The 25834-nt window shown below is 33.1% G+C and overlaps 1 protein-coding gene across 1 annotated transcript in view; it reads right to left on the bottom strand.

Annotated features, from left to right (window-relative positions):
• The window catches only part of LOC112912724 (low-density lipoprotein receptor-related protein 1B-like), a 1003376-nt gene that overhangs the window by 466654 nt on the left and 510888 nt on the right, over nt 1-25834 (bottom strand). The window contains exons 17-19 of the mRNA XM_072745081.1: nt 17686-17766; nt 16380-16547; nt 915-1097 (exon numbers count right to left, since the gene is read on the bottom strand). Of these exons, the coding sequence (XP_072601182.1) occupies nt 915-1097; nt 16380-16547; nt 17686-17766 (432 nt within the window). The remainder of the gene's footprint in view (nt 1-914; nt 1098-16379; nt 16548-17685; nt 17767-25834) is intronic.

Consider the following 25834-nt stretch of genomic DNA (forward strand, 5'->3'; position numbering starts at 1 on the left):
ATACCTAATAAGGAGCAAAATGAATCACCAAGAGATTAGGCAGTTCAAAAAGGCAATTTCACCTCATCCCAGAGATGATTCCATAATATATCATGAAATCTATAAGAATTGTTTCCATGGATTATTTGTTTGATGATATGGCCCATTTCACAAATTGTACCATAATAGTTAATTGTAATGTAATTTTTCTCTAAACTTCAACTCATCATCTGGTGTAGAGAGGAAAATAAATAAGTTGGTTTATTGTGTCAGGTCAAACCTACTCTGTAGAGAAAAATGAAATACAACAGTCATAATAATAGAATAACATCATAAAAGTATAAAAGCCTCAGTGACTTTCAAAACAAATCAACAGTTTGAATGACAGCCATCACCTTTATCTTCATGAAATCTAGCAAGTCCACAATTGAATTTAGGAGTCTACTGCACTTGAAAATAAATGTATATAATTCTGCCTTTCATTCAATTCATCTTCATGAAATTTAGGGGGGAGGACTTATCTGTGGAAAGAGGAGTGCTGTCTATGGGTTTAGCACCCATGCCTCTTTCTGGAGTCTGAAATTTCAGACTCTAAATCCAGATCACATGGTTTCAAATCTCAATTCTGCTATGCTCGCTCTTTTGACTTTTCTTAACCTGAGCATATTAAACTTCCCAGGCTTCAGTGTTCTTCACTGTGAATTGGGATGATGAAATGAGTTCATGGAAAAAACATTCTTTAGAGCTGTGTTGGGCCCATAGATAGTTCTCCATACTAGCTAACATTAGTATTATTATCAAATATAGAATGTGAGCCAACTTACCAGAAACACAAGAATACTTTTTTATGCAGGTAAGATACACACTAAGGATGTGCCAAAGGGATTCTATCTCCAGGAAGCCCAAGGTAGAAGCTGAACCAATGTTCTGCTTACCTGTACTCCGACAGGAAAACTTGGTTTTGTGATCACACAATCGTAAGGTCCCATTGCAGCCTTTTTCATCACTGCCATCTTCACAATCTTTTTCCCCATCACAGCGCCACAGATCAGGAATGCAATTTCCATCAGGGTGACACTGAAATTCATTCCCGTTACAACCGGCAGGAGAACGAATCTCTTAAATTGAAATGAGAGAGAGGAAAAGGGGGAAAGATAGGGGAGAAATTATACTTTTACTTGATGATATTTTTTTTTCTTTTCAGGCATTATTATGTTGCCAGAGAGAATATATGTTCACTTTAGTTGTTTAATAGCTATAATATTCTCTGATATTTTCAAATTCATTTTAGAAATGTTAATGATTAGAGGAAATGATGTTTCTTGCCTCCCACAGAATTCCTGAAAGTGTCACATATATTAGGAAAAGGAAGATATGTAGATGTTCTGTTGTGGTTTGCATTAGAAAGACAAGAATAACATCTTTAAAGGGCTTTTCACTGTGGCATATAAAAAGATTTCACAATATACACTAAATATTAAGACTTCGGTTGCTCTTTTGACATTTTTAGACAACTTCTTTAAGGCCAGTAAGATGTATATAGCAAAAAAATCATAAGTACTTTCTGATTAACAATATCTTTGAAGAATGATGTCCAAAATTTTGAAAACAAAACAAAACAAAACAAAAAACTCCAGATAATAAACAAATTCTTTAGGACATAAGATTTCAATTTTAGAATGAGAACAGACACACATAAGAATTTAATGAGGTACTATGCATTCAGGTTCAACTTATTGATTAATAATTCATACAGTTCCCAGATAATAGTATTCCTCAAAATCTGTTGACTAAATATATAAGTTAAATTCTACAGGTAAGAATAAGCAAGAATAAGGAAATGTAAATGTTGGGGATATGGATGCTTTCCAGTATAATAGTTGAATATGATTATCATTAGCAGTATTTTAAATTTTTATTAATATCCAATATTATGAGACATCATATTAACCAGTGTCCCCAAATTCTGTTGTAAAAAAGATGTTAGTATGTATTTTTCTAAATCGAAGTTTTAATGTAATAAACTTGTTGCTTATTTCATACAGCTATATTCAGCAATTTATCTACATTGCTTCTATAATAGCAATTAATCTATATAATTATGACATATTTGAAACAGTTTCAGTTGACTTATCCATTACTTAAAGTTGGTTTGGTAAGAATCATGTGATTATGAGTTAAGATTAAAGTCACTTGAGGTCAAAGCTTACAATATCACTTACATCACCAAGGCAGCTATTTAATCTTTTTAGACCTCTATGTGTTTATCCAGAAAATGAAGAGTCTACCGGATTGTTATGTGGAATAAACTGGATATCTGTAAATAATTATTTTAACTACAAAATGTTTTTATTTTTCCTGTTATTTTCTATAATATAAATAGTTCATTTCCTGAATTTTTCTCTATTTAAGGACTTCCAAAACGTATATGTTAGGTGACACAATATTATTCAGATGCATAAAACAGACTTACTTCTAATTCTTAAGTATTTCTAGAGCAGTAATGCAGAAATAATCAATAACAACAAAAATATATAAAATAAGCCCCACTGAAGCAGGAATAAAGGGGTTCTTTTCGTAGAACATAGTTATTCCAATTCACAGAAAACCTATAGGGCTAATTTTCAAAGGTAACCACTGCAAAGAACACTTCTATTTCTCACACTCAACTTACAGGGATGGCATTGAGTTTAGGATGGCTTTGAAGTCCTTTTGAAAAAGAGACTTTCTTTTTCTACTTATCTAGTTATGCAAATCATTCTGAATTTGGGTATATAGAGTCTTCACGATTAAACAAAATGCTTTCTTCCACACAAACAATCAACAAAGATGGTACAGTCTCTGCACCTTCGATATATCAGCAAACACCCATCATACATATTTAATTTGTTACCTATGGAGTGCACTATTTAGCAGGATGGCCTAACTACTATAGTGGTAAAGAATGCTGGGACAGGTCTCATAAGATAATCATGAAGTCTTCAAACTTGGAGTCTTTTTAAAGGTAATTTGAGAATCCTATGTGATTTCAATATTCAGAAAAAGCAAAGGAGACAAATCAAATGGAGTTCCAAGACCTGGTCAGCTCTTTAAGTGATTCTATGGTGAGGAGGCCAGCCTTCATGCAGTAGTAAAATGGCCTTTGGTTCTTTTTACTTACTACTTAAACTTCCTTGAAAACAAAATACAAACTTTGGCTCAACTGATTTTATAACCCGTAGTATGAGCTCAGCCAATAATGTATAAAAGTTGTACTTCAGGTAATTGTCACTCAGTAATTCCAAATACTTAATAATGGAAGGTATAGTCTATTGATTTTTCTACATTCTGTAAAATAAGAGTTGAAGACTGGCAGCTCATATATTGAATCTGTCTCTCAGTATGTTTAATTTGGCAAACATACTATTGACCTCTTAAAAATATAAAGATTTCTTATAAAAAAAAAAAAAAAACCTAGATTTTCCAGTTTCTTGAAAAGTAAGATTCTTGGGCCAGCATCCTTGCAAGATAACAACTGTTTTCCTGCTTCATATGGGGCATTATAATACATATGTGTGTGTGTGTGTGTATAAAATGTATATTATATACATTAGCATATGAATATGTAATTATAAGCACATTGCATATATATTGTAAATAAAACATTATATGTATTAACAACTTGCTAATATAATGAAGAGCTGAAGATACTCATTTTTTTTTGTATTTTCCCTAGTGGATTTGTTTTCCTTGTGGGTTGACAGTAAGGTAACTCCAAACTACATTATCTTTTGTTTCTGAATCTACTTCTGAAAAGCTGTAGGGAAAATTTGATTTCACTCTTGCTTCAATATTAGTACTAATTTTACTCTCTTGTGAAAATTAGTATTCCTTCTTTATAAGTCCTTTTTATGGATATTCATGAATAATCCTAAAATTCATCATGCTTCTCTTTTTGCAATAGCTTCTTGGAACTTAGAGCCAAATTTAAGAATAATTTTTCATAAATGAATTTATTTGGATCAATCTCATCCTCAGATTTATTTACATTGCTAATCATTTTTCTCTCTTTTTAAAAATGTCCTTCCTCGTTATAATATTTTATCTTTCCAGGCTATTATTTAGATTATTATGGAAATAATCAGCATGCTAAGTAAATAAATAAACAGGATAGTAATATATAAGGAAATTTTGAAAAGAAATAACATATTTTACATTTAAAAGCAACTAATTAAAAAATAAATAAAAGCACCTAATTGAGGAAACACTTTATTAGCTTAAATAAAATTAAATAGTATATACCAAATTCAAAACCATATTTCTATTCCTCTTCCCATCCTTTATTTCTACAGGTACTACGTTGCCTCAAAAATCTCAATAAATGAAAGGAATTCTATGTCTAATTATCGTAAAAATAATGCTTTGACTCTTCTAAATATATTTTGGATTTGGTTTCAAAGATCTAGTTTTTTAAAGTCATGTTAAACTATTAACTCAATGACTCAATGAGAAATTCTCAAGAATATTTATGTAAACTCAGAAATCTAGATAGATTAACCTAATTCAAAAAAGAAACTTGCAAAAGGTAAATTTCTGTTTCAAGAAAAAGAGTTGCTTGTGATCCAGCAGTATGGCAACTTTACATATAAAATCTTAGCCTTCTAGTTCAGTGTTATTTATAGCTGGAAATAAGTTGTGGTTACACAGATGAAGGCGACACTGATGAAAAGGAGAGTATACTGCTATTGTCTGAGGTTTTTTTTTTAATTCTATTTGCATTTTCTTTGCTTTGCTTGGTATTGTTTGGTTTGTCTATTTGTACTTCATAAGTGAATCTACTCATTTGTTTTCTTATTCTAAATAAACATTTATCTTACAAATCTAAATACAAATGTGGTATTTCCCTGAAGCTTTTCTTCTTCTTAAACTACTCACGTCTAAACCTCTATGGATGGGTATACTGTCTCTTGAGTGGAACCACAAACAACCAGATCAAAATAAGTTTAGAATGACAGTATAGTCTGGAGAAGGAAATACAATAACACCATTATAAATATTCAAATCTAAATGATGAAACAATTGTCCTTTTAAGAATGCTTGCATACATGTCACTTACGTATACCTCCTGGTCCTAGTTATACCATTTCCCCAGCCTGGATTCCCTTCCTCTTTATATTTAATCTATTAATGTCCATAACATTCTTTAAGACTCAGTTAAAAAAAAAAACAATTATCTAGGATCTGGTCTCTTGTTTTGGTGTCTGTAGATTTAAGAAAGTCATGGGTAAGCTTTAGAGACTTATAAGATCTCAGATTTTATATGATGCTTTATGTTGTTATGCATCTTTCCCCTCTGTGGAAAGGATCAGAGCTTTTCTTGATTCACAGAAAACTCCAAGGAGAACGCCAAGACCAATTTCACACTTTCCTGTTTTCATTTTTAATTCTCATTCCACATACCTTGCATGTAAATAGTAGTTTATATAGCATTTGATTTTGCTCGTGCTTCAAATCCATCATATTATAATGGATTAAAATCCAGTGAAAAAAGAATCACTCATTTGTTCCTTTTGATTTTGATTAAAAAAATTAAGACTGCTTATTGAGAGCACCCCATTTCACAGAAACAAAACCACAAATCAGTATGTTAGCATTTACCCAGATGATGAGCAGCAGAGATGATATTTGAGCCCACATAATTAAAATTAAGAGCCTGCTTTCTTTACCACTGTACCATTCTACCTTCTTGCAAGTCTTTTCTCCTATAGAGCTTAAGAATGAAGAGAAATAATTAGCTCATATAATAATCATGAAGTAACGATAAACATTTATGCTTTGTATTTAGAGTACTGTTGTTCAGTCTATTTACTCTAATAAATGTAATATTTATTTTTTATTTATTTTTTTGTAATATTTATTTTATTCTGTTGCCAAGTAGTGGTAAGATTTGGTCTCTTATGAAAATGAGACAGTACCATGAATTCTTACGACAGAGGAAAGGAAAAGAGTTCTGCTCATGATTACGAGTCAGGCAGCAGCAGAGGGAGTAGAATGAGACAAAAGGTATTCTGAACAAAAGTCAGCAGCATTCATAAAATTCTGTGGTGTGATGGAGAAGGGGAGAAAGAAAACTAGACAAGTGGGCAAGGCCTGGATCTTGAATAGCTCCGTATGCTTTTTGCTAAATGGTTTGAATTTAAGTCCGAAGGCTACTGGGAATCACAGAAAGACCTTCCACTAGATTCTGACATGCTCAGATACATGGTATTTATAGATCACATGGGGAGCATTTAGACAATAAATAGAAAAAGAAAAAAATCTAAGGTTCTTTGAATTTACAAATATATATATTTATATATGGTATATATGTGTACATATATATGTACTCCTATTTCATTAGCTCAAACACTCAAAGTTTATACAAGTTCAGTAGACTGTTACACACACACACACATACATACACACACATTTTTATATTTCTTCCCTTTCCATGTCTCATCCAATTCCCTCACATAAACTAAAAATACCCCAAAACCTGTTTTTCAATGTCTGTTAGGTTTGGGTGTGTGCTGATGTTTAGAAATGTTGTCCTCTGCCAGAAAACACAGGAAAAAAAAAAAATTAGAGTTTTCTTTCCTCCTAACCTTCTTGCCAAATGAAATCTGCTTCTGTTAACAGTTGTTGATTTTCCCCTGGATGGAGAGCTGCATTCCTCTGAGGAGCCTGTGATGACCATTCCAACCTGAGTTCCAGGCCCACGTGGTTCCCCAGGGCCCCAGTTGTTTAAGCTTCAGGGCTTGGCAAACAATCTATCTTTGTAATATGGCTTGTCCCAGTGGAGTGTTAAAATGATGACTATGTTTATATGTATATGCTCATGCTGTTTTACTGTTATGTTTTCATGTTGCTGACACTGGTTATATTTTTAACTAATGCAATTTTATTGTATTTTTGCCCCGAAGCTATTTAAACCAAGCATACAATTTGGGGAATCTAATAAATAAATAAATGCAGAGCCCTGAAGGAAATGTGGCAACTGATGGTGGAATTTATCCCAATATTTAAATGAATTCACTGTGACTAAATACTTGCCATTAGAAGACTAGTAACTGTACAGAGACAGAAAGGAATTTTTTCTCCGAAAGTTAAAAAATAAATGAAAATTAGGATTGAAAAAAATACACCATACTTTTTTTGTCAGAATTTTTTTTTGCTTATAAAAATGTTAAAGCCCCCCTGAGAAAATATCTAATAATGGTGTTGCAAATATAATGAATTATTTAAACTGTGAGACCAATCTGGGTGGAAACAAACCTGACTTTTTTATTGTTTTAATGGAGTTTATACATTAACTTGTCATTCATTGTAAAATGCTTTGCAAAGTAAAAAAGCACTATGTATTGCATGTGCATTCAGCTTCCTGCATTACCTATAATCACCATGTGTCAGTCCCTGCTCAGTTCCTAGCCTGAATCACTATGCATTAATAATTCCTGTACCTAAAGCAGCTGTTTGCTCCAGATTCCCAAATATCCTTCACTTGCCCAAAACCACTGACAATCAGTCTGGCAGTATATCAATAATTTCATTTGCCAACAGGGCGTGGACCACACCTTGGCCTTTCTGCCTCTGGAGACCCTTAACATCCCTTTAGGAAGTCAGGCTATCCTTGTTTTCTACAGATCCTTGGGGGAGGGTGCTTGTTAAAACCTGCCTCCTAGCCTGTCTAGGGCTTGTGTTGGGGTTGATGGGATGCACTGTTTTGCTCTTTTCCATGTTACATGGGATGAATTCCCCAGGAGCTGCTGCCTGTGTGATGACACTATCATCTCGGCTGTGAACTAATAATGAAGCCAAGCCCAGGGCCTTCCTCTTCAATTTGTCCTTAATCCCACTGGACCTTGATGATGGTTTGCATGCCATCTAGATTATAGATGTTATATCATTTGATTATTAATCTGACTGCCTCTCCCTCGCTCCTACCCCAACACATTTTCAGGGCATGGTTTTTGTGTTTTACTTTCAATCCTAGCAAACTCATTTTACCCTTGTATGTAGGCAGCCCTCACTGGAGATTATCCTGATAAGAAGCTGGATGGAACTATCAAAACCATTTATTAGTTCATGGGATATAATGGGAACTTTAAAAATAAAGATATCACATTTCAAATCATTAATGTTTACTGTCTGAGTCAGTTAGAAAAGCAAATTTAGAAGAAAAATTTTTAAAAGAGTAAAGAAAAAGAAATGGAAAAGAACATGTGGCTACCTATGCACAAGTTTGATTATTACAATACTAAAATGATTTTAGTGTTGAAAGCACATAGACATATAGACAATATATATATTGAAGCAAAATTTCAAAGCATGACTTTACCTCCCACAGTAAGGTATAGAAGTGAAACCTATGTAAAACAAATAAAACATTGCTTTTTAGTTCATTAAAATTAAGTTTTGAGGCACCTGGGTGGCTCAGTCAGTTAAACATCTGACTCTTGACTTTGGCTCAAGTCATGATCTCAAGGTTGTGAGATCAAGCCTAATATTGGGCTCTGCACCGGGTATGGAGCCTGCTCAGAATTTTCTCACTCCCTCTTCCTCTGCCCTTCCCCACCTTTCCCTCCCTTTAAAAATAATAATAATTAATAATAATATATGAAATTAAATTAAGTTTTGATATTTGGAACTCTACCATGAGCATTCCATTTAGAATTTATATGTCGAATGATGAACTTTTACATCATCTAAATTTTAGTGCACAGAATGTATTAATCTGCTGAACTGTCTGTGTAACTGAGAAATCTATTTTTTTTATTTACTGTTCAAATTAGCCAGTCACCTTAATAGCTATGTTAGATACCAATTATTAACTAAAACAGGTTGCAATATACATATTATACATTTGGAATTTCTTGGTTTGGCAATACGCTTAGCTCACAACAGGTATCAAATACTTACTGGAAATTTTTTTTAAATATTGCTTTATTTAATTTGATTTTTTAAAATAATGTGAAACATTCTTATGTAGAAAGAATGTTTTTAAGCATATACATATAAAGTATATGTTTGAGGAAAGGCCAGATAATATTATTTAGAAATTATTAATGGCTTGTCTTTTCTTCCTTTGGACTTTATTTCCTCCCCATTATTTTTTGCATTGTCTTATAAAGTTACTTCTATGGAATAGGAATAAAGGATTATTTAAGATTATAGTTTCTTTAGACCATTTCCACTTGCATTTTAAATGATAGGTCAGCAGGCTATGATATGCAGACCAATTTTGGTCCACAATCTGTTTTTGTAAATAAAGTTTTATTGGAACACAGTTATAATTATTTTAGACATATACTCTATGGCTTCCAGGACAGTGGAGTTGGGTAGTTGCAATAGGCAAAATCTAAAATATTTACTATCTGACCTTTTACAGAAAATAGTTGACGACTCCTGTTCTGAAATGGTGTAAATTCTGGTTATGATTCATAGAATATTCCATTTAAGTGTATACATATCAACAATATCAACATGCTGTGCTGAAAGGTTCTGATAGCAGTGAATATTCTGTACCAGGAATGTCATGGCAACTTATGTGGATACTCTTATACACCAAAGTTATTTGGGGGAAGGTTTTAGATGCAAATAAGGACAATTAATTTTCTTTGGGAGGCCCATGTGTACACACATACCAACCTAAAACCAAAATAAATTTCCTAACAAAAAGTGAATAAATCGCATTGCTACATTGCAGGAATATAATATCTAAGTGCAAATTCAGTTATGCTTCACATAAATAAAGGAACAAAGGCTGACAGTTCAAATAAGTTCTGAAAGAAGCTAACTCCCAACTATTTCTATAGGAAAAAGGCAAAGTTCTATTCTATTGCCTATTTCTTTACTCTCACAAAAGCGTGGCACTACTCAATTACTGAGAGGTGAATTAATTATTTTGTAGATCATCCATGCCCTTTGTCTCTTTTCTGTTTGTTGTTGTTGTTTTAAATTTGTCTACTTTCTGCCGAATGCCTGCAGTCCTACTATTTCACTGATCATTAGCCACTACTGGAGAATAAAAAAATAATAATAATTTAGACTATGGAAATTAATTCAGTCTTGCCCTTATATTTTGGCTCTATTAAAAGAAGAGGAAAGAGGCTGAGGTTCTTCATTAGAATTAAGTATTTTTGTTACCTATTGACTTTTGTTATTAATTACGTGGTTTAAAAAATAAGAGATGTTCCTCTGCTTGGTGTTAAGATGCGTAATTATTGTCTTAATACAAGAGCTAATTTTTTCTAAGAGTGTGGATCTATCATTAATTTTGTGTATAGTTAAGATGAAGATAATTGACTTCTTTCTTCCTATTTTTATGAGCTTTTAAAAATATTTTTAAAATTATATTTTTCTGATTCCCTTTAACTATACTGATAATCACATTGCTAGAAACATTGTGGATTCTCAAAACAGATTTTGTTATTAATTGTTTCAAAAGCCTTGAGTCTTTGCTCTTGATGTAAAAGTTGTTTGTAGCATTGAGGTTAAAATAACCTTTAAAGAGCTATTTTGTCCTGGAAAACAAAAAGAGATTTCCTATGGATAAAATCCATTAATAATTAACATTGTTTTGATATCTCAGTGTTAACATTTCTTGAGGAAAATAAATCAATCTGTGAGAAAATTAAGTTAAGCCAGACATTTTGTATCTCATTGAAAGTAGATATTATACCTCTAAATGTAGATAAAGTTTAAATTTGCTTTTAATTGTATTTTATCAGAAAATAATCCATATTTTCCTTAAAGGAGAATGATTAAAAATCATTGGAAGAGAAGATTGCACATTTTGCTGAGTTTATCATTTACTAATTTCCTCAAATTCAAAGACAATATTTTATTCTCAATAAAATTCAGTGACCGAGAAATAAGTTACTTTGATTGTGTGTTTTAGTAAAAATGAACTGAAAGCACCTTCAGAATATTTTCATAAAAGAAAACCAAAACAGATGATTGAATCTAATTGTATACAATACTATACAGTATTCATTGATATCTTGTTTTCTATGTTGTTAGGATTAAGCTGTGTTGCTAAAACATGATGGGTTCAACTGAGATAGGATATGACATAGACTGGAAGTCAAGAGATACTGGTTTTAATTTCCATTCTCTCCATGCTTAAATGTGTGACCTAAGTCTCTTGCCACAAATAAAGTTTTGATACTTGCACTCCTGTGGGTGGATTCAATTTCCCTAGGTAGGATATTATCCCTTTTTGGTTGGTCGTAGTCTGACCTTTCTGAATTTTCTGCAAAGACTTTAGCATAATTATTTGAATCTCAAACCTCTCCTGAAAATGTCTTTATGGATAAGTTTTCAGTCTCAACTCTCTAACACAGAACATTATCAGCTCCTCCCAGGAAGCAGCATGTTTTGTTGTTGTTGTTGTTGTTGTTAAATACTCATGAGAATAATTTTATTTAAATGAGCCATTTACTTCATCTGCATGATAAAATAACTGTACTAAATGATCTTTCATTTTCTTCCAGCTTTCTAAATTTCCTAAGTCTATTAGGTGAAATTTTCATGGCTGACTAACATATACTTTGGGTGATTGAAGAAATTATCTTTGGGGGACTGTCCACAGCTATTGTAATGACAAAGTTTCAGAATCCACTTTATCAAGGAGAGTTGTGGGAGTGAAAGGAGAATAGGAACAAACAAACAAAAGGAGACAGGCAGATTTACTGTGGTTATTAACTATAATGTTCCAGGTTCCTTCTAGTGCTCTTTGGAAAGTTTCATTACAATGACCTGTAATAAGTAGAAAGTTATTTATTTTCTCTTAAAGGAAAAATGAGAATGAAATTAAAATATAGTAATTATTTGGAGATCATATAAATGTTATGGATAAAGCGTTAGAAAAAAAATGAAACGGGTGGGTTATATTCCATTGCTATGGAAGCAGGGAGCAGGATGGGAGAAAAAAGAACAGAAAATCTTTGCTTCAAACTCCAGTTGTGTAATCCTAAACAAGTATGTTAACCTCTCTGAGTAATCCTTATTGTGAGGATTAAGTGAAGTAACAAATGTAAAATGTCTGGCAATTAGTAGTTTGCTAACAGATGCTAACATCTTTTCTCCCCCACTAAATTATTGCTAACGGAATCTTCTCACTGGCACTTACTGTTAAATAATAAATACCAAAAAAATTTAAGCTCTACCCATCTTTCTGGAATTCACTATCTATTGGACAGAGATGATGTAAATAAAAATAAACAATAACAAAAGATAAAGGAGATGTCATATCTATTTTATTTTATTGAATCCTGGATTGAAAGTGCAAATATTTATTGGGTAAGCAGAAGTGATTACACTGTATTAAAGAGATGTATATGAATAGATCAATACATCTAGTCTTGTACAACATCATAAAAATATCTCCAGGATCTGGGAATAAGGCAAAGAAATAGAAAAATAAGTTATTAGATACATAATACAAAACAAATAAAGGTTGGATTCTGAGGGTGTAATCAAATTTTGGTCAATAAATAAACTCTTTCACTCAATAATTATTTACTGAGTATTTGCTGTATATCAGATATTGTACTTGAATATGAAACTACAAAGACAAAATTATCCTAGCTTCCTTCTTAAATCTGTGAACAGGGAAGTAGCAAGGCAAATGAATAAATGAATAAGGACAAAGCCCAACAGAAAAGTGAAAGTTTCCATAGCAGAAGCAAAGCTAAACAGTTAAAGTTGAAGAATACGACCATGTGTAGGAATACATACTAATAATGTTATAGACTTAACTGCCTAATGGATTTGGAACTTGTTAAAGATTATTCATAATAAATCAAAATTGAAGGTCAATACACATTTAGTTTTACATTTTCAGTTAGTTTGTATTTGTGATGTAAATAGGAGATCCCATATGTTCTATCATCACCCAGCTCATTTTCTTAGTGCAGCTGGCAGTAAATATTCCCTTTCTAGACAGCCAAACAGAAGGTATTAAAGAGCAATGACCATAAATCAGGGTCAGATGACCCTTCAAAGTAAAGAAAAAATCCAAATATTTGAGGGATAGTTAAGTGGCATTTAGGAGAAATTGCAAAATTTAGGCAAAATCAATTCTAGAGAAGCTTGTTCCATTATGCAAGTTTGTGCTGCAATTATTAAGTATAAATTTTTACGACAATTTCTAAGTGGAAATTGACCTGGGGAATAGCTGTCTAAATATACAAAAAAAAAAAATCATACGTTTACTTTAAAAATGCCTTACTCCTTGGGAAAAATATGGTTGAGATTATTCCCTCAAAAAGTAGAGGAATGACACTATACATAATTCAAATGAATTAAACTGTCAACAATGAGATAATATTAATTCTATGCATTTGTTATTTTATAGATGCATATGTTCAGAGTCCCTTTCTCTCTCTCTCTCTCTCTCTCTCTCTCTTTCTCTCTCTCTACTTCTTTCTTTATTTAAATTTTTGTTTTCATTCTAGACAGAGTTAATGACTTGTAAGAAAAGACCGAAGTCTCATTTTAATTTTACTCTAGATGTCCTTACAGGTAAAACCATCTTTTTACAGAACCTTTCAATACTTAATAAATGGCCAGGCCTAAGGCTCTAGGGGGTGTTCCCTCATACCAAATTCCTTGAGAGTCACTTATTTTTCCGTTGGAAAAGCTATTTACCCAGTAGCCTAATAAAAGGGTTATTATAGAAAAATGTGCCAACCAAAATAGTCAGAACAAAAAAGAAACCAGGGCTAAATTAATGATAAACAGGCAATGAAACCAAGGGAGGAATGCATGTGCTATGGATTGTCTTTATATGCCTCTCTTTCTTGTATACCCTGTGTGTGCATGTGCATGTGTGTGCAGGGCTGTCTAAAGATACCGCATCTCGTTTGCCTAATAAGGGATCTTGGAAGTGAGAGGAAAGACCAGCACAACATTAGGGGGAAGGAGATGAGTATGAATTCATCTAGAAGGGGGCTAGCAATGAATACTTTCACCATATAGTTGTTATGATGAAAAAAATGATCATCACTATAGAAATTCTTTTTTGAAAGTGGTTTCAAAAGAGAATATGAATTGAACTTAAATTCAAGAATTTTCTAAAATAAGGATTATATACGGAATGTTCCATTCCTGGTTTCTTCTGTTCATTTACTAGTGAAAGTTAATTCAAGAGTATTTTTGCTTTTTTGAAAGCAATTTGAGTGGAGAGAAACTAGACCATATGCTCTTTTAACCCAGGCAATGTACAGCAAAGTGCTGAGCAATTATATGGTGGCTTTGATCAGTTTTGACAGCCTGTCTTGAGACTCAAGCCAGAATCCCCTGGTCTTTCTACCACAGCAGGTTTTGAGACTAAATTATATGACTAATTGCATCAAATTTCTACTTTACTTTTGCAATGACCTTACACACCTTGCATGTGCAAAATGACTTTCCTGATCAGCTTTAACAATTCTATGTGTCGTGATTATTTTACAACTTCTGTGTCAGAATACATAAAGTAATGATGGGTAAAAATATTTGAATACCCTCTGAAATAGTCTTAATTGCCTTGTACCAAAGTCAATGGTATGTTCCCTTTCTTCAATTCTGGTGACTTGTATTCACCAAGTATAGTATTTGATTAGGGAATTTATAATCTGATAAATATAAATTAGTTCAAGAAGTTTTCTTCATTCTTTTCTTGAAACATGTCCAAGAATCATGTAGATTATCTGGATCATTTCCTTAATATATTACCATAGTCATATAAGAAATGTACAGTATTCACATTGACAGTATACCCTTTTCAGTAACATATTTGCAAAATTGAGGTGCTCTAAAGGTGAAGGTCATTAACATTAAGTAGACACTGATTCTATAATAATCCAATCTTAGGAAATTACCTAATGAGTTTACAAAGGGATGTACCACTCATTTTGGATACTCATGAAGATCAAGAAATCTCTCCAAAACTTCTTAATGTGCAATGATCATTTTAACTTAGAGACAAATACACATAGAAAAGAAGGATGGGATCTCATTTCTGAGATGAAAGTAAATTAACTTTGGGGCAATTTATCTTTCACAGCATATTAGGGGCAGTGCCAGCAGACCACAGATGTACACATCATGAGGAGCCTAAAAAGACATCTGTGAGGTGGGGGAAAATGCAGTTTACATTCAAAGTGTAACTTGGTAATTACATGTCAACCACACCTTAAATGAATGTTTCCAATATTTAAGAAAAAAAAGGAAAAAATATATTTTTATACCTTTTTCTTTTACATGCAAGGCTAGTAATAAGTGAAAATCTCTAGTTCCTATATATCAGTAGACCAACTAGACTAAGACAGAAAAGGACAAAGGGATGAAATAAAGAGGGGTGGGAGAGAGAGAAAGAGAAAAAAGGGAATATGAAGAGGAAGAGAAGGAGAGAGGAAGAGACAGAGAGAGAGGAAACAAAAGAAAGACAAAACGACACGTGTCAGAGAAAAAAATACAGAAATTTTCTATTTTATAAATTGTTAAACATTTTCAGAAGACAAATATATGCCCCTGGTAAATACTTTGAAAACAATTCCTTTCTTATGATTACACAATCTATGCTTTCCCACCCCAAGTACCCAATTCAGCAAATAAATCACGTTATTGTCTCTTTGCATGCTAGATTTTAAATACTGAACAGGGACCAGATTTCTCTTACCCATCATTCAGTCCAAGCACAGTACCTGGCACATAAAAAGCTTTCAATAAATGTTTGTGGAATAGATTAAAAAGTAAATGAACCTTCCAATTTCTTAAGCAGAAAGAAAACTTCCACTTAAAAAAAAAATGTTACTGGTTGTATGAATGTTTGGCAGGCTAACGATTTTTTCTGTGACATTTCCAACATGATTTCAAATTTATTAACATGACCTATGGCTGATCAAATTTTGCAAGTAATGGATGCAAATGACAGGATCAAGTCTGCCCATGGACAATGCTGAGGCACATGGTCACAGTATCCCTCTCTTTAGCATTCCAGAAGTCAGTCAGTTGGAATACATCATCACTTAATAGGGGGTTATTTCAAGCCTAAAAAAAACAAATTTGGTGTTGAAATAAAAAGTATGCCTTTCTTATTTTTAGTTTGTTTTCCTTTTGGGAAGAGTTTGGGGTTTGGCAATTTAGGAGTTGGAGAGGATTAAAGGAGTAACAAGTAAAGCATCTGATAAAAGTAAGAAGCAAAAACCACAGAAGGAATCAAAGTATAAGGAGGTATTAAAATGAGAAACCAGAGAAATTAAAGAGTGAAAGTAAAGCAATCAATTATTTTACCCTGTTCCAAATATTATCTTTATATAATATTCATTCTGAAACACTTAAATATTATATATCAATTTAAAAATGAGAGTTCATATCTTCACAAAATTACTAACCTTCCCTGGTACAATTGGTTTGGGCTTCATCACTGAAGTCTCCACAGTCATTGTCACCATCACAGGCCCAATGGCCTGGGATGCATCTGCCACTGGAACATCTGAACTGATTATCCAAGCAAGAGTGAACACAGCCAACCTCATCACTGCCATCCCCGCAGTCATCATCTGGAAAGAAGGATCAACATCAAGGAAGTGAAAAGTGACCCAGGAAAAAAAACTTCTCTTATGAAATATCTAACATTTCTTTTTTCTACATAGAATATTCCTTTGTGTTTGATAAAAGAATGATAAATTAATGATCAGCATCTCCCATGAACAGTGGAGGGATTATATTCATTTCGATATTGTTTCACTTCGGATTAAACAACAACTACTTAACAAAGAGGGAAAACAATCCTCGCCTTTGGATTTTAAAGCTTAATTTCTATTTCACTCAGAAATGACTAACCATTGTTGAACAAATCGATGCAGCAGGAAATAATTATAAAATGGGAGGACAATGGTGACTGCAGGAATTTCATGAAATGATACAGCTGGTGATATAATTAGCATGGAAAATTATTGCTTAGAACTACAATCTCTATGCCCCAGAGTTTATGACTATATCTTTAATTCAGACCCTTCTCCATTCTCAACATGAGGAGTCACTATGCACTTTTCTTCTACTGACACTTAAGTGAGTATTTATACTGGGAAATTGTCACTATCATTAGCAATGATTTATATTCTTTATTAACAACTGTTGCAGGAGGGAGGTGAGAGAAATGCAAAGTGAAAATAGATTAAATTGAAATCAGTGACTGAGAATGTATGATATATACATAATTCATTTACCTGTGTTTGGCAAAATTTAGCATAATGATACAATTGAGTATGAGAAAAAACACCATTTATACATAAAGAGCAAGGGAGCAGAGTTGAGACCATTCGGATAATTCCATAATAATCTATAAACTCCTTCATCCTGAGGTTACAGAGCACTTTACACCGATGCTTCAGAGAACCCAAATTGTCCAGGTCATTGCCTCAATTGTCTCCTTTACTTCATGTTTGTGGATTTAGACTATGTCCAGTATAATATCTGAACACAAATCTCTTTATAGTCCCATGGGACAGATATCGAGTCCCATTATCCTTAATGCTAATCTCCACTGATGTGCCAGGTGCCCTCTCACCACTTGTCTAAGCCATTTTGCTTGGCTCTGCAAACTTCTTGTACAAGCCGCATCTGAAAGAGGTGAAGCAGCACTGACAGCCAGGCCCCCAATCAAATCAGTGCATACAGGGAACATTTGGTACTTGCCAGAGTCGCAGTGCCATTTGCTGCTAATGCATCTTCCACTTTTGCATATAAATTGAGTTAGTGGCTCACAAGTTGGAAATTCTACGAAAGATATAAAAATATTCAATAGGAAAGATGTTATTGACTGTGCTTGATTTAATTTGTTTCTCATTTGCTAATGTGACCAGAACTCCACCCCTTTCCTCCACAAAAGGCAGAGGAAACCTTAGATAAACTAATATAGTGACATAAACTTCTTAAGAGCATAGGATATTCATACTTTTAATATTTTTTTAAATGAGTACTTTACAGTGAATAAAAAAGCCTAGGAGAATCAGATGATGAAGAATTGTTTGCATTCCCTGCACTGCACCACTGGTAAGAAGGTTTGAATGGCAGTTAACACTCAGACCTTGTATTGGCCCTGGGACTTGGGCTGGTCAAGCAGTTATGTTTCCCAGGGGTTCCATCCAAGCCTATTCTGGATTATTCCTTTCTAAGAGTTAGAACTTTACAAAATATTTGAAATCATGGTACTGAGCATCTTCTTAGCATTTTAATCAATGAAGCACATAGGTGACAGTGTCTTTAGGAAATAATAATTTTGAATGACATTGTTATAACTTTTATAGAATAGTTTATATTTTTCCCTTAAAAACTCTGACATTTTAAAGTTAAAAGTCTATATTAATTTATACTTTTTGTCAAGCCATGACTAGCTTGAATGGTAAAATGTGAGCAACTATTTTGCCTAATAGTTGCAAAGACATATTTTGTGTATTATCTTCAAAATAATATTTCAAATTAAATTGGGGGCTATAGTATTCATCCTCACTCTTAAAATGGTGAAATAATAAGTCAACCTTTGAGCCTGTGAGAACTCCTTCTAGAATGTAGTTGAGCTGACCAGCAATAGCATCCAGTGAACAGAATACAAATGATTGCCATCTCTAATACTGGTAACTTATCCAAATGACAACATAAATTGATATTATTTCATAAACAAAATGTAAGGAAAGTAGTGGCTCATTTCAGATCTGGTTGATATGGTATCGATTCCTTGCTTTCCACTTCTTAAAAAGCAATTTCTTTGTGGGATTTTACATTTGAGTATATCCCTCCAGATATTGGAATTTGAATGGAAAGTATTCTAAAACTGAACAAATCTTAATTAAATTTTATGATTACCAAAGAGATGCCTCAAGATATGAAGTTTAGAATAATTTTAACTTTTAAAAAATGTGATCAGAGCCTAAATATGATTCAAAGTCAGGGGTGAAAAAGAGGCAATCGTTGATATGAAGAGAGAGAAGACTGTATCAAAAGCTATCCATGCAGCAACTCAACAAATTTTCTGACATATAAGGGGAAGTAATGAAAAGAAAAGTGAAAACGCTCAAGGCATAATTTAATCAATACTTCTAAGAGAATTTTCTTTTGTTACCTGACAAGATAATGAAAACTTGTGTTTATGTTTCAAGAATCAACAGGGATGTTGTCTAAAATATGTTTTCTTCTTTAGATAACCATTTAATGCTTAGAAGATGTAGAGTAGACATGAAGAGTGACTTTAAACAAAACTGCAGTATAAGTTATGGTAAAATGAGTAAAAAACAAAATGCAGATTCTAAGATATGATGAGATCTAACTTTTAAAAATAACACTGCATCTTTTTCAATCTATAATAGGTTAATTCACATTTTTAACCTCTCTTCTATAAGCTTAGGAACATATTAATCAATATCATACATGTAACTAGGAAAATAATAAATCACTCCAAGCATTTGGAGACTTCTGAGATTTGACAATACTTCATTGGCTGGAAAATGTTCCAAGTGACCTTTAAGAGCCTACCTCTTAGATTCTAAGTCTAAAAACCAGCCCCCTCCCCCTCCAAAAAAATCTGGAAGTTAGCTCCCAAAAAGGTAAAAACTTTCAAAGTAAATAAAATAATCTAAAACCCAATGCACCTTCAATCTCTGAGAAAATGAGTCATATATCTGCCCACAGTGAATATAATACACATACTTGCTAATAATGTGTATGTGTTCCTAAATAGCTGCATCTCATTTCTGAATTTTTTTTTTTTTTTTACATAATACTTAGTTACATTACTTTCTCTTGGCAAGCACATTTTCTGGCTTACTTTATAGGACCAAAGGCAAATTACATGGAATTTTTTTTTAAAAAAGGAGCTAGAAAAGGCATAGGTCAAATCACTAAAAAGAATAAAGGCATTAAATGAAGGGACAGGTATAAGGGACTGAAGAGTTTCATTTCTGTTTCTTTGATAAAGCACTGTGACCTTGAGTAAATCACACAGCCTCTGTAGTGACAGCCATGTGATTCATAACATGATCTCTCAGGTCCTTAAAGTCCTAAAGGTCAAGAAGTCAGAAGAAAGGTCATCTGGAAATGCACCACACCCTAAAAGCATGTAATGTAGCAAAAATCGGTGTATCTACTGAATAACTCCTGGGATTATCACAGCATTCCAATAAAAGATAGTAACTGAACTTCAGAAAAAAGAAAAAAATAGAGGAATGAATTTAAAGTGTTAAAATTATCTTTGGATTTTCTCTGCTTAATAATGCAATCAAATGCACAATACATTTTAGGAGTTCCATCAAAAATTTAAGTATAATATAGGGCACTTCATTTTTCACTAATGATAGAAAATACTGTATCCATAATTTCTTAGTATCTTAGCACCAATATCTCATAGTGAGAGAGAAACAAGGTTTAATGACAATATACTCTTTCTCCTAAAAAAATAAAACAAAATTTTCTTAAAATAAATTTAGCCTTTCTATGTTCTTCTATATTAGCATTACTTTAAGATTTGAAAATAGTATCTGATATCTCAGCCTGTTTCTAGGTACTTGTTCTTTTTAAGAGACCACTATGAATTCTTATATTTGAAAAAGACTTAAATGTTAAAAAAAATCTTTTTTTTTTTCTTGACTTTGACTAGATCTTCCAGGAGACAGACTGTAGGACACCTGGAAAGATTACTTGATTAACTCTAAGGAGAAAAAAAATATGAATGAACGTGGCTTACATTTTACTATATTAAAATTATGCTAAAGAAAAGAAAACTCTATTTTATTTCTGTGGTTACTTCCACCTCGTAGAATAGTTAATGTGGAGTAATGGACTGTTAAAAAATCTTCCATTGTTGCAGGTGGTATGCTTAATTTATCTATTATATCTTTCACTTAAAATTTATTGCCGGGTTATATGTATGCTATTATGTAAATGGCAACAATTTTCTCTCTCTCTCAAGGGTAATCATCGTTGGTACGGTACTTCTATTTATCCAGTACACAAAGCTTAGAGATAGTTTTCAGATCCAATTTGTTTCTTTCTTGTCTCTAGGAATTTTCCTACTTATTTCTCCTTTTTGGCCTCAAAATGAATATTTCTAAGTAATTTATTATTGAAGTCTCAAAGCTATCATAGGTTTGTTTAAGAATATGTAATCCACATCCTATATGTGTATAAATTTGACCATCATGACTAACTATGAGGAGAATGTATAGGAGATTCAGGTTAAAATAAATGACAAAGTAGGGTATTACATGAGTCCGGGGTTAGGAAAATGTTATCTAAACTTGAAAAGGATGATAATACTCACATTGCATATTATTATTTATTGTGTATGAGACACTAGGCTAGCTATGTATATACATTACTTATACTCTTCACAACAGCCCTGCAATTGTTATTGCCAACCCTGATTTGTAAAAGAAAACAGCATAACTTGCCTGAGGATATACCGCATAACCAGCAAGTGTCAGAGTAAAATCTGAATAATAGTGTGACTGATTTTAAAATATATTATTTTTTCCTATACTACACTGATCATACCAATACCCTTCAAAAATTATAGCACAGAAACATTTTTTTTGGAAGGATAGAAAATTTAATTCTTTCTATGTTTTATGTAGTCCATTTAAATTTTAAATATGATTTTTCCTACTCTAAGGTACATACTTAAACATGGTTATGGGAAAAAACTGCTTTTTAAAATCATATAGATTATAGGACTAAACCCTTGGAAGAAATACATTTCTAGATAATGATACTAGCTGTGGCTCCTGAGAATTGGTATGTACATAGGACAGACTTCAAAAGAGCCAATAAGGTAAATATACTTTGGAGAAAACCATTAGAAAACAGTATACCACAAATAGTCTTCATTTGGCTACTCTTCTATTGCTGTTACATAAAAACCTCATTTTATACATCACATAAGTCATATATAAAGAACATAGTTTATAGGCAGGCAAATCTGAGTTAAAACCCTGATTTTAACACTAATTAATATATGACCTTGGATACTCATTTAACATCTCTGACTTCAAGTTCCTACTCTGTTCAACAGAGTAGAAAACTACTTCAAAAGTTTTATTCTCAAAATATTGAGAGCTTTATACCAGATAGAGTTCTAGGACTTAGTGATATCTCACCTAGAATGAATGAATAAAATAGTTCTAAGCATTGGAAATACAAAGTTTAGCATTTTCATTTCTCAGAGTGCTTACAATCATTTAGGAAAAAAATCTCTGTAGTATAGTTAAACAAGTGATTTAAAAAATTTTCTGATAAATGCTATGATGTAAACCCCATAAAGTGTTATTGCAACTCACAATAGAAGCATCAAAACTACTCTTAGATATTCACCCCAGAGGAAGCTATATACAAGTTGATAGGAATGATATATTCCGGTGAAATCGGGAGGGGAGCGGTGAAGGAGTACTATTAGCATATTCCAGAAAGATGGCATTCCTGAAGGCCCAGAAGTTACAGTATAGAAAACGTTTGAAACACTATAAAAATTTCTGAATGGCTTCAATAGGGTATAAGAAGTAGTGAAATTTTAGGAGGTACAAATAGGCTAGAGCAATAGATTTGGAAGTAATCACTATTGATCAGAGTCTTGGAAGTCAAGAGGAGCATCCAGGAAGTATATGCAGAGTGAGGCTAATAGGAGACCTGGAAAACATATTGAACAGTTCTGGCAATGAGGAAGACAAATGAGAAATGCTAGATAAAGTAATAATCAAACATGTTAATACATGGTTGCATGTGTATGAAAATAATATAAATTTTCAGAGCCCATAAATTAAGAGGGTGCTGGAAACTAGAACAGTTAGTGGGTTGTCACAGCAGGGTGTGTATGTGTGTGTGTGTATGTGTGTGTGTGTGTGTCTAAAATCAATGCTGCTGAAATGTCTGAAGAATTCATGTTTACTCTTGACAGAAATTTAAAGGGCTGCATCTTTGTCAGCAGAATTATTACTGCCCAGTGGCTGATAAATTTTGTTTGGGAATGCAGAGGTCCAGATACAGTGAAAAGCTCTTGAAGGGATGAGCACTGGGTGTTATACTATATGTTGGCAAGTTGAATTTAAATAAAATGTTAAAAAGAAAAGCAAGATACTCTGAAGATTGGAGGGGTGTTCTAGAGAGATTGCATACAAAGTCAGGAGGCAAGGACTAAAACACTGGTATTGTGAGACTGTTTCACAAACTTGTATGTATATTAGAAGTACCTGTACAGCTTTTATTATTATTTTTCCTGTACAGCTTTTAAAACTACTTATACCTGAGCCTTTATTATAATTCAACTGGTCGCATACTTCCTCAGGTGTTGTGGGTTGAATCATACGTATCAGTAAACTATGTCGGATCCTAAGCCCTGGTATCTGTGAATGTGACCTTATTTAGAAACAGAGTCTTTGCCAATGTAATTAAGGATCTCAAGATGTGCATTTCCACAGGGAAAGGCCATGTGAAGATGGAAACAAGAGATTGGAGTGATGCTGCCACAGCCGAGAAGGAGCTGGAGCCAACAGAGAAGCTGGAAGAGGCAGAGGATTCTCTTTGGGGGAGGTGCTGCTGATTATGGACTTCCAGGTTCCAAAACTGTGGGGAGAAGGAGTTTTTGCTATTTTAAGCCTTTATGTTTGTGGTGATTTGTTTTAGTAGCCTTAACAAATTTTATTTGTAGGGAATGTTGACATCACATAGTTTAAATTTTCTGGATGTGCCTTAGGATCAGAATCATATGAGGTGCTTTTCCTAAAATACATATTCTTGGACTCTATACAAGACCTATTGAATGGAAATTTTTGGAGAAGGGCGATAGTGGCCTGGGGATCTTTATTAGTACCAAACGCCCTGGGTGATTCATATCATCAAGCAAGAAGCTGAGGAAATGCTGAGTTAGGTCAAGGAAATAAAAGCCGTTTTTATTAATTTCTGCCTATGGCTTTCAATATACCCCACCAGGGTTTGCCTAACCTCCCACTTTCTTGCATCGAGAGCCTTATTAATACTAGGATGTATAAAAGAGGGAACTGTAGCCAAAGACAATGCAAAAGCATGTCACATACCTATAAGAATAACAAAAAGACAACTTGGCAGAAGCTTGTATACCATTTCAAGCAAAAATAATACAAATGTTTAAATATAAATTTATAGAACATGAAAAAAAAACAGAACAAGACCATCTGGGATACAAAGCATAAATCTGCAGGACACAGACAGGAAAAATAACTTAATTTCTTAGTTTCCAACATTTAAAAAAAAGATTCATTTATTTATTTGAGAGACAGAGAGAAAGAGAGAGTATGCACGTGGGGTAGAGGAGGGATAAAGAGAATCTTAGTCAGGTTCCATGCTGAGCACGGAGTCTGAGGTGTGGCTAGATCCGAGACCCTGAGATCACCATCTGAGCCAAAACCAAGAATCAGACACTTAACCAACTGTGCCACACAGGAAACCCTGTTTCCAACATTTTAATAGAAGTAATTATTTCCAGGTTGGAGAATGAAGAATAGGTTTCATAGGAAGTTAAAGTTCTAAATCAAAGAAAAGAGAAAAAACAACTAATTGCTAAAAATGAGTTTATCTTCACATTGAATAAGTTATCAAAGAAGTAATGAAACACATAATTTTGATCTTAGAATATTGACAATCATTTTGAAATAAATGGAAAATGGGAAAGAATGAATGAAACCTGGAAAATGGTGAATGGTATTGTCCTGATTTCAAAAATGAGTGAAAATTTTCAAACAATAGAGAGGTGAAGAATACATATATCTCTGACAGCAATTCTAGGATAAACTTGCTAAAATATTATATTTCAGCATTTTTAAAAGAGACTATTTGCTCAAGAACAAAATAAAAACAAATCATGCAAAACTAACTTATTTGCTGATACAAGTTTTAGGTAAATATATATCATGAAAATGCCATACACAGAGTGTTTTTGTATTTTTAGCAATGTTTAAGAAATCTCAAGATAGGGATCCCTGGGTGGCTCTGCGGTTTAGCGCCTGCCTTTGTCCCAGGGCATGATCCTGGAGTCCCGGGATCGAATCCCATGTCAGCCTCCCTGCATGGAGCCTGCTTCTCCCTCTGCCTGTGTCTCTGCCTCTTGCTCTCTCTCTGTGTCTCTGATGAATAAATAAATAAAAATCTTTAAAAAAAAGAAGTCTCAAGATAAAGTATCTTGTGTGCAAGATGGTGGTAAATTGAAGTGAATGTGTAATTTGTTCAAAACTGTACCTATACAATTTTAATTATTAGATCAATTGCCCCTGAAGGATGTTTTTAATTACTTGCCAAAAGGTTCACGTCTTTGTTACTATTATTTGGTTACAGCCTTAAAAATTATGCTTATCAAATTTTTGAATTATATAAAACTGGGAGACATCATTAATATCATGGATTCAAAATCGCAAAACTGCAACAAGGTTGGGGTTATGGGAGGATGGAAGTATAAGAGTGACAGTATGGAGTGGAAAAGATCAGACCCATGTAAATATTCAGAAATAGGTAAATAAGGAAGACTCAGGAGACTGAGACTGAATCAAAATAAAAGGTAAAAGAACTTTGAAAAGTAAACATTAGAAGCATCCAAAAGGAATGATTCAGTGTATAAGAAAAGCTTAGCTATTATATATATATAAAGAAAAGCTTAGCTATTTTAATTGACTGGACACTTGACATGAGAATTACTCAATAGGTTACCATCTATGATTATGTTAATGGAAGCCTAGAATCTAAATTAGTGAAGTTAATAAGTTCACTTCAATCTGTTGTAAAAATACCACATATGGGATACCATGTTCTGTTTAATTCTAGGCTGTGAATTTGT

This window comes from Vulpes vulpes, unplaced genomic scaffold (genome assembly GCF_048418805.1).
Source record: "Vulpes vulpes isolate BD-2025 unplaced genomic scaffold, VulVul3 Bu000000626, whole genome shotgun sequence".
Classification (NCBI taxonomy): Eukaryota; Metazoa; Chordata; class Mammalia; order Carnivora; family Canidae; genus Vulpes; species Vulpes vulpes.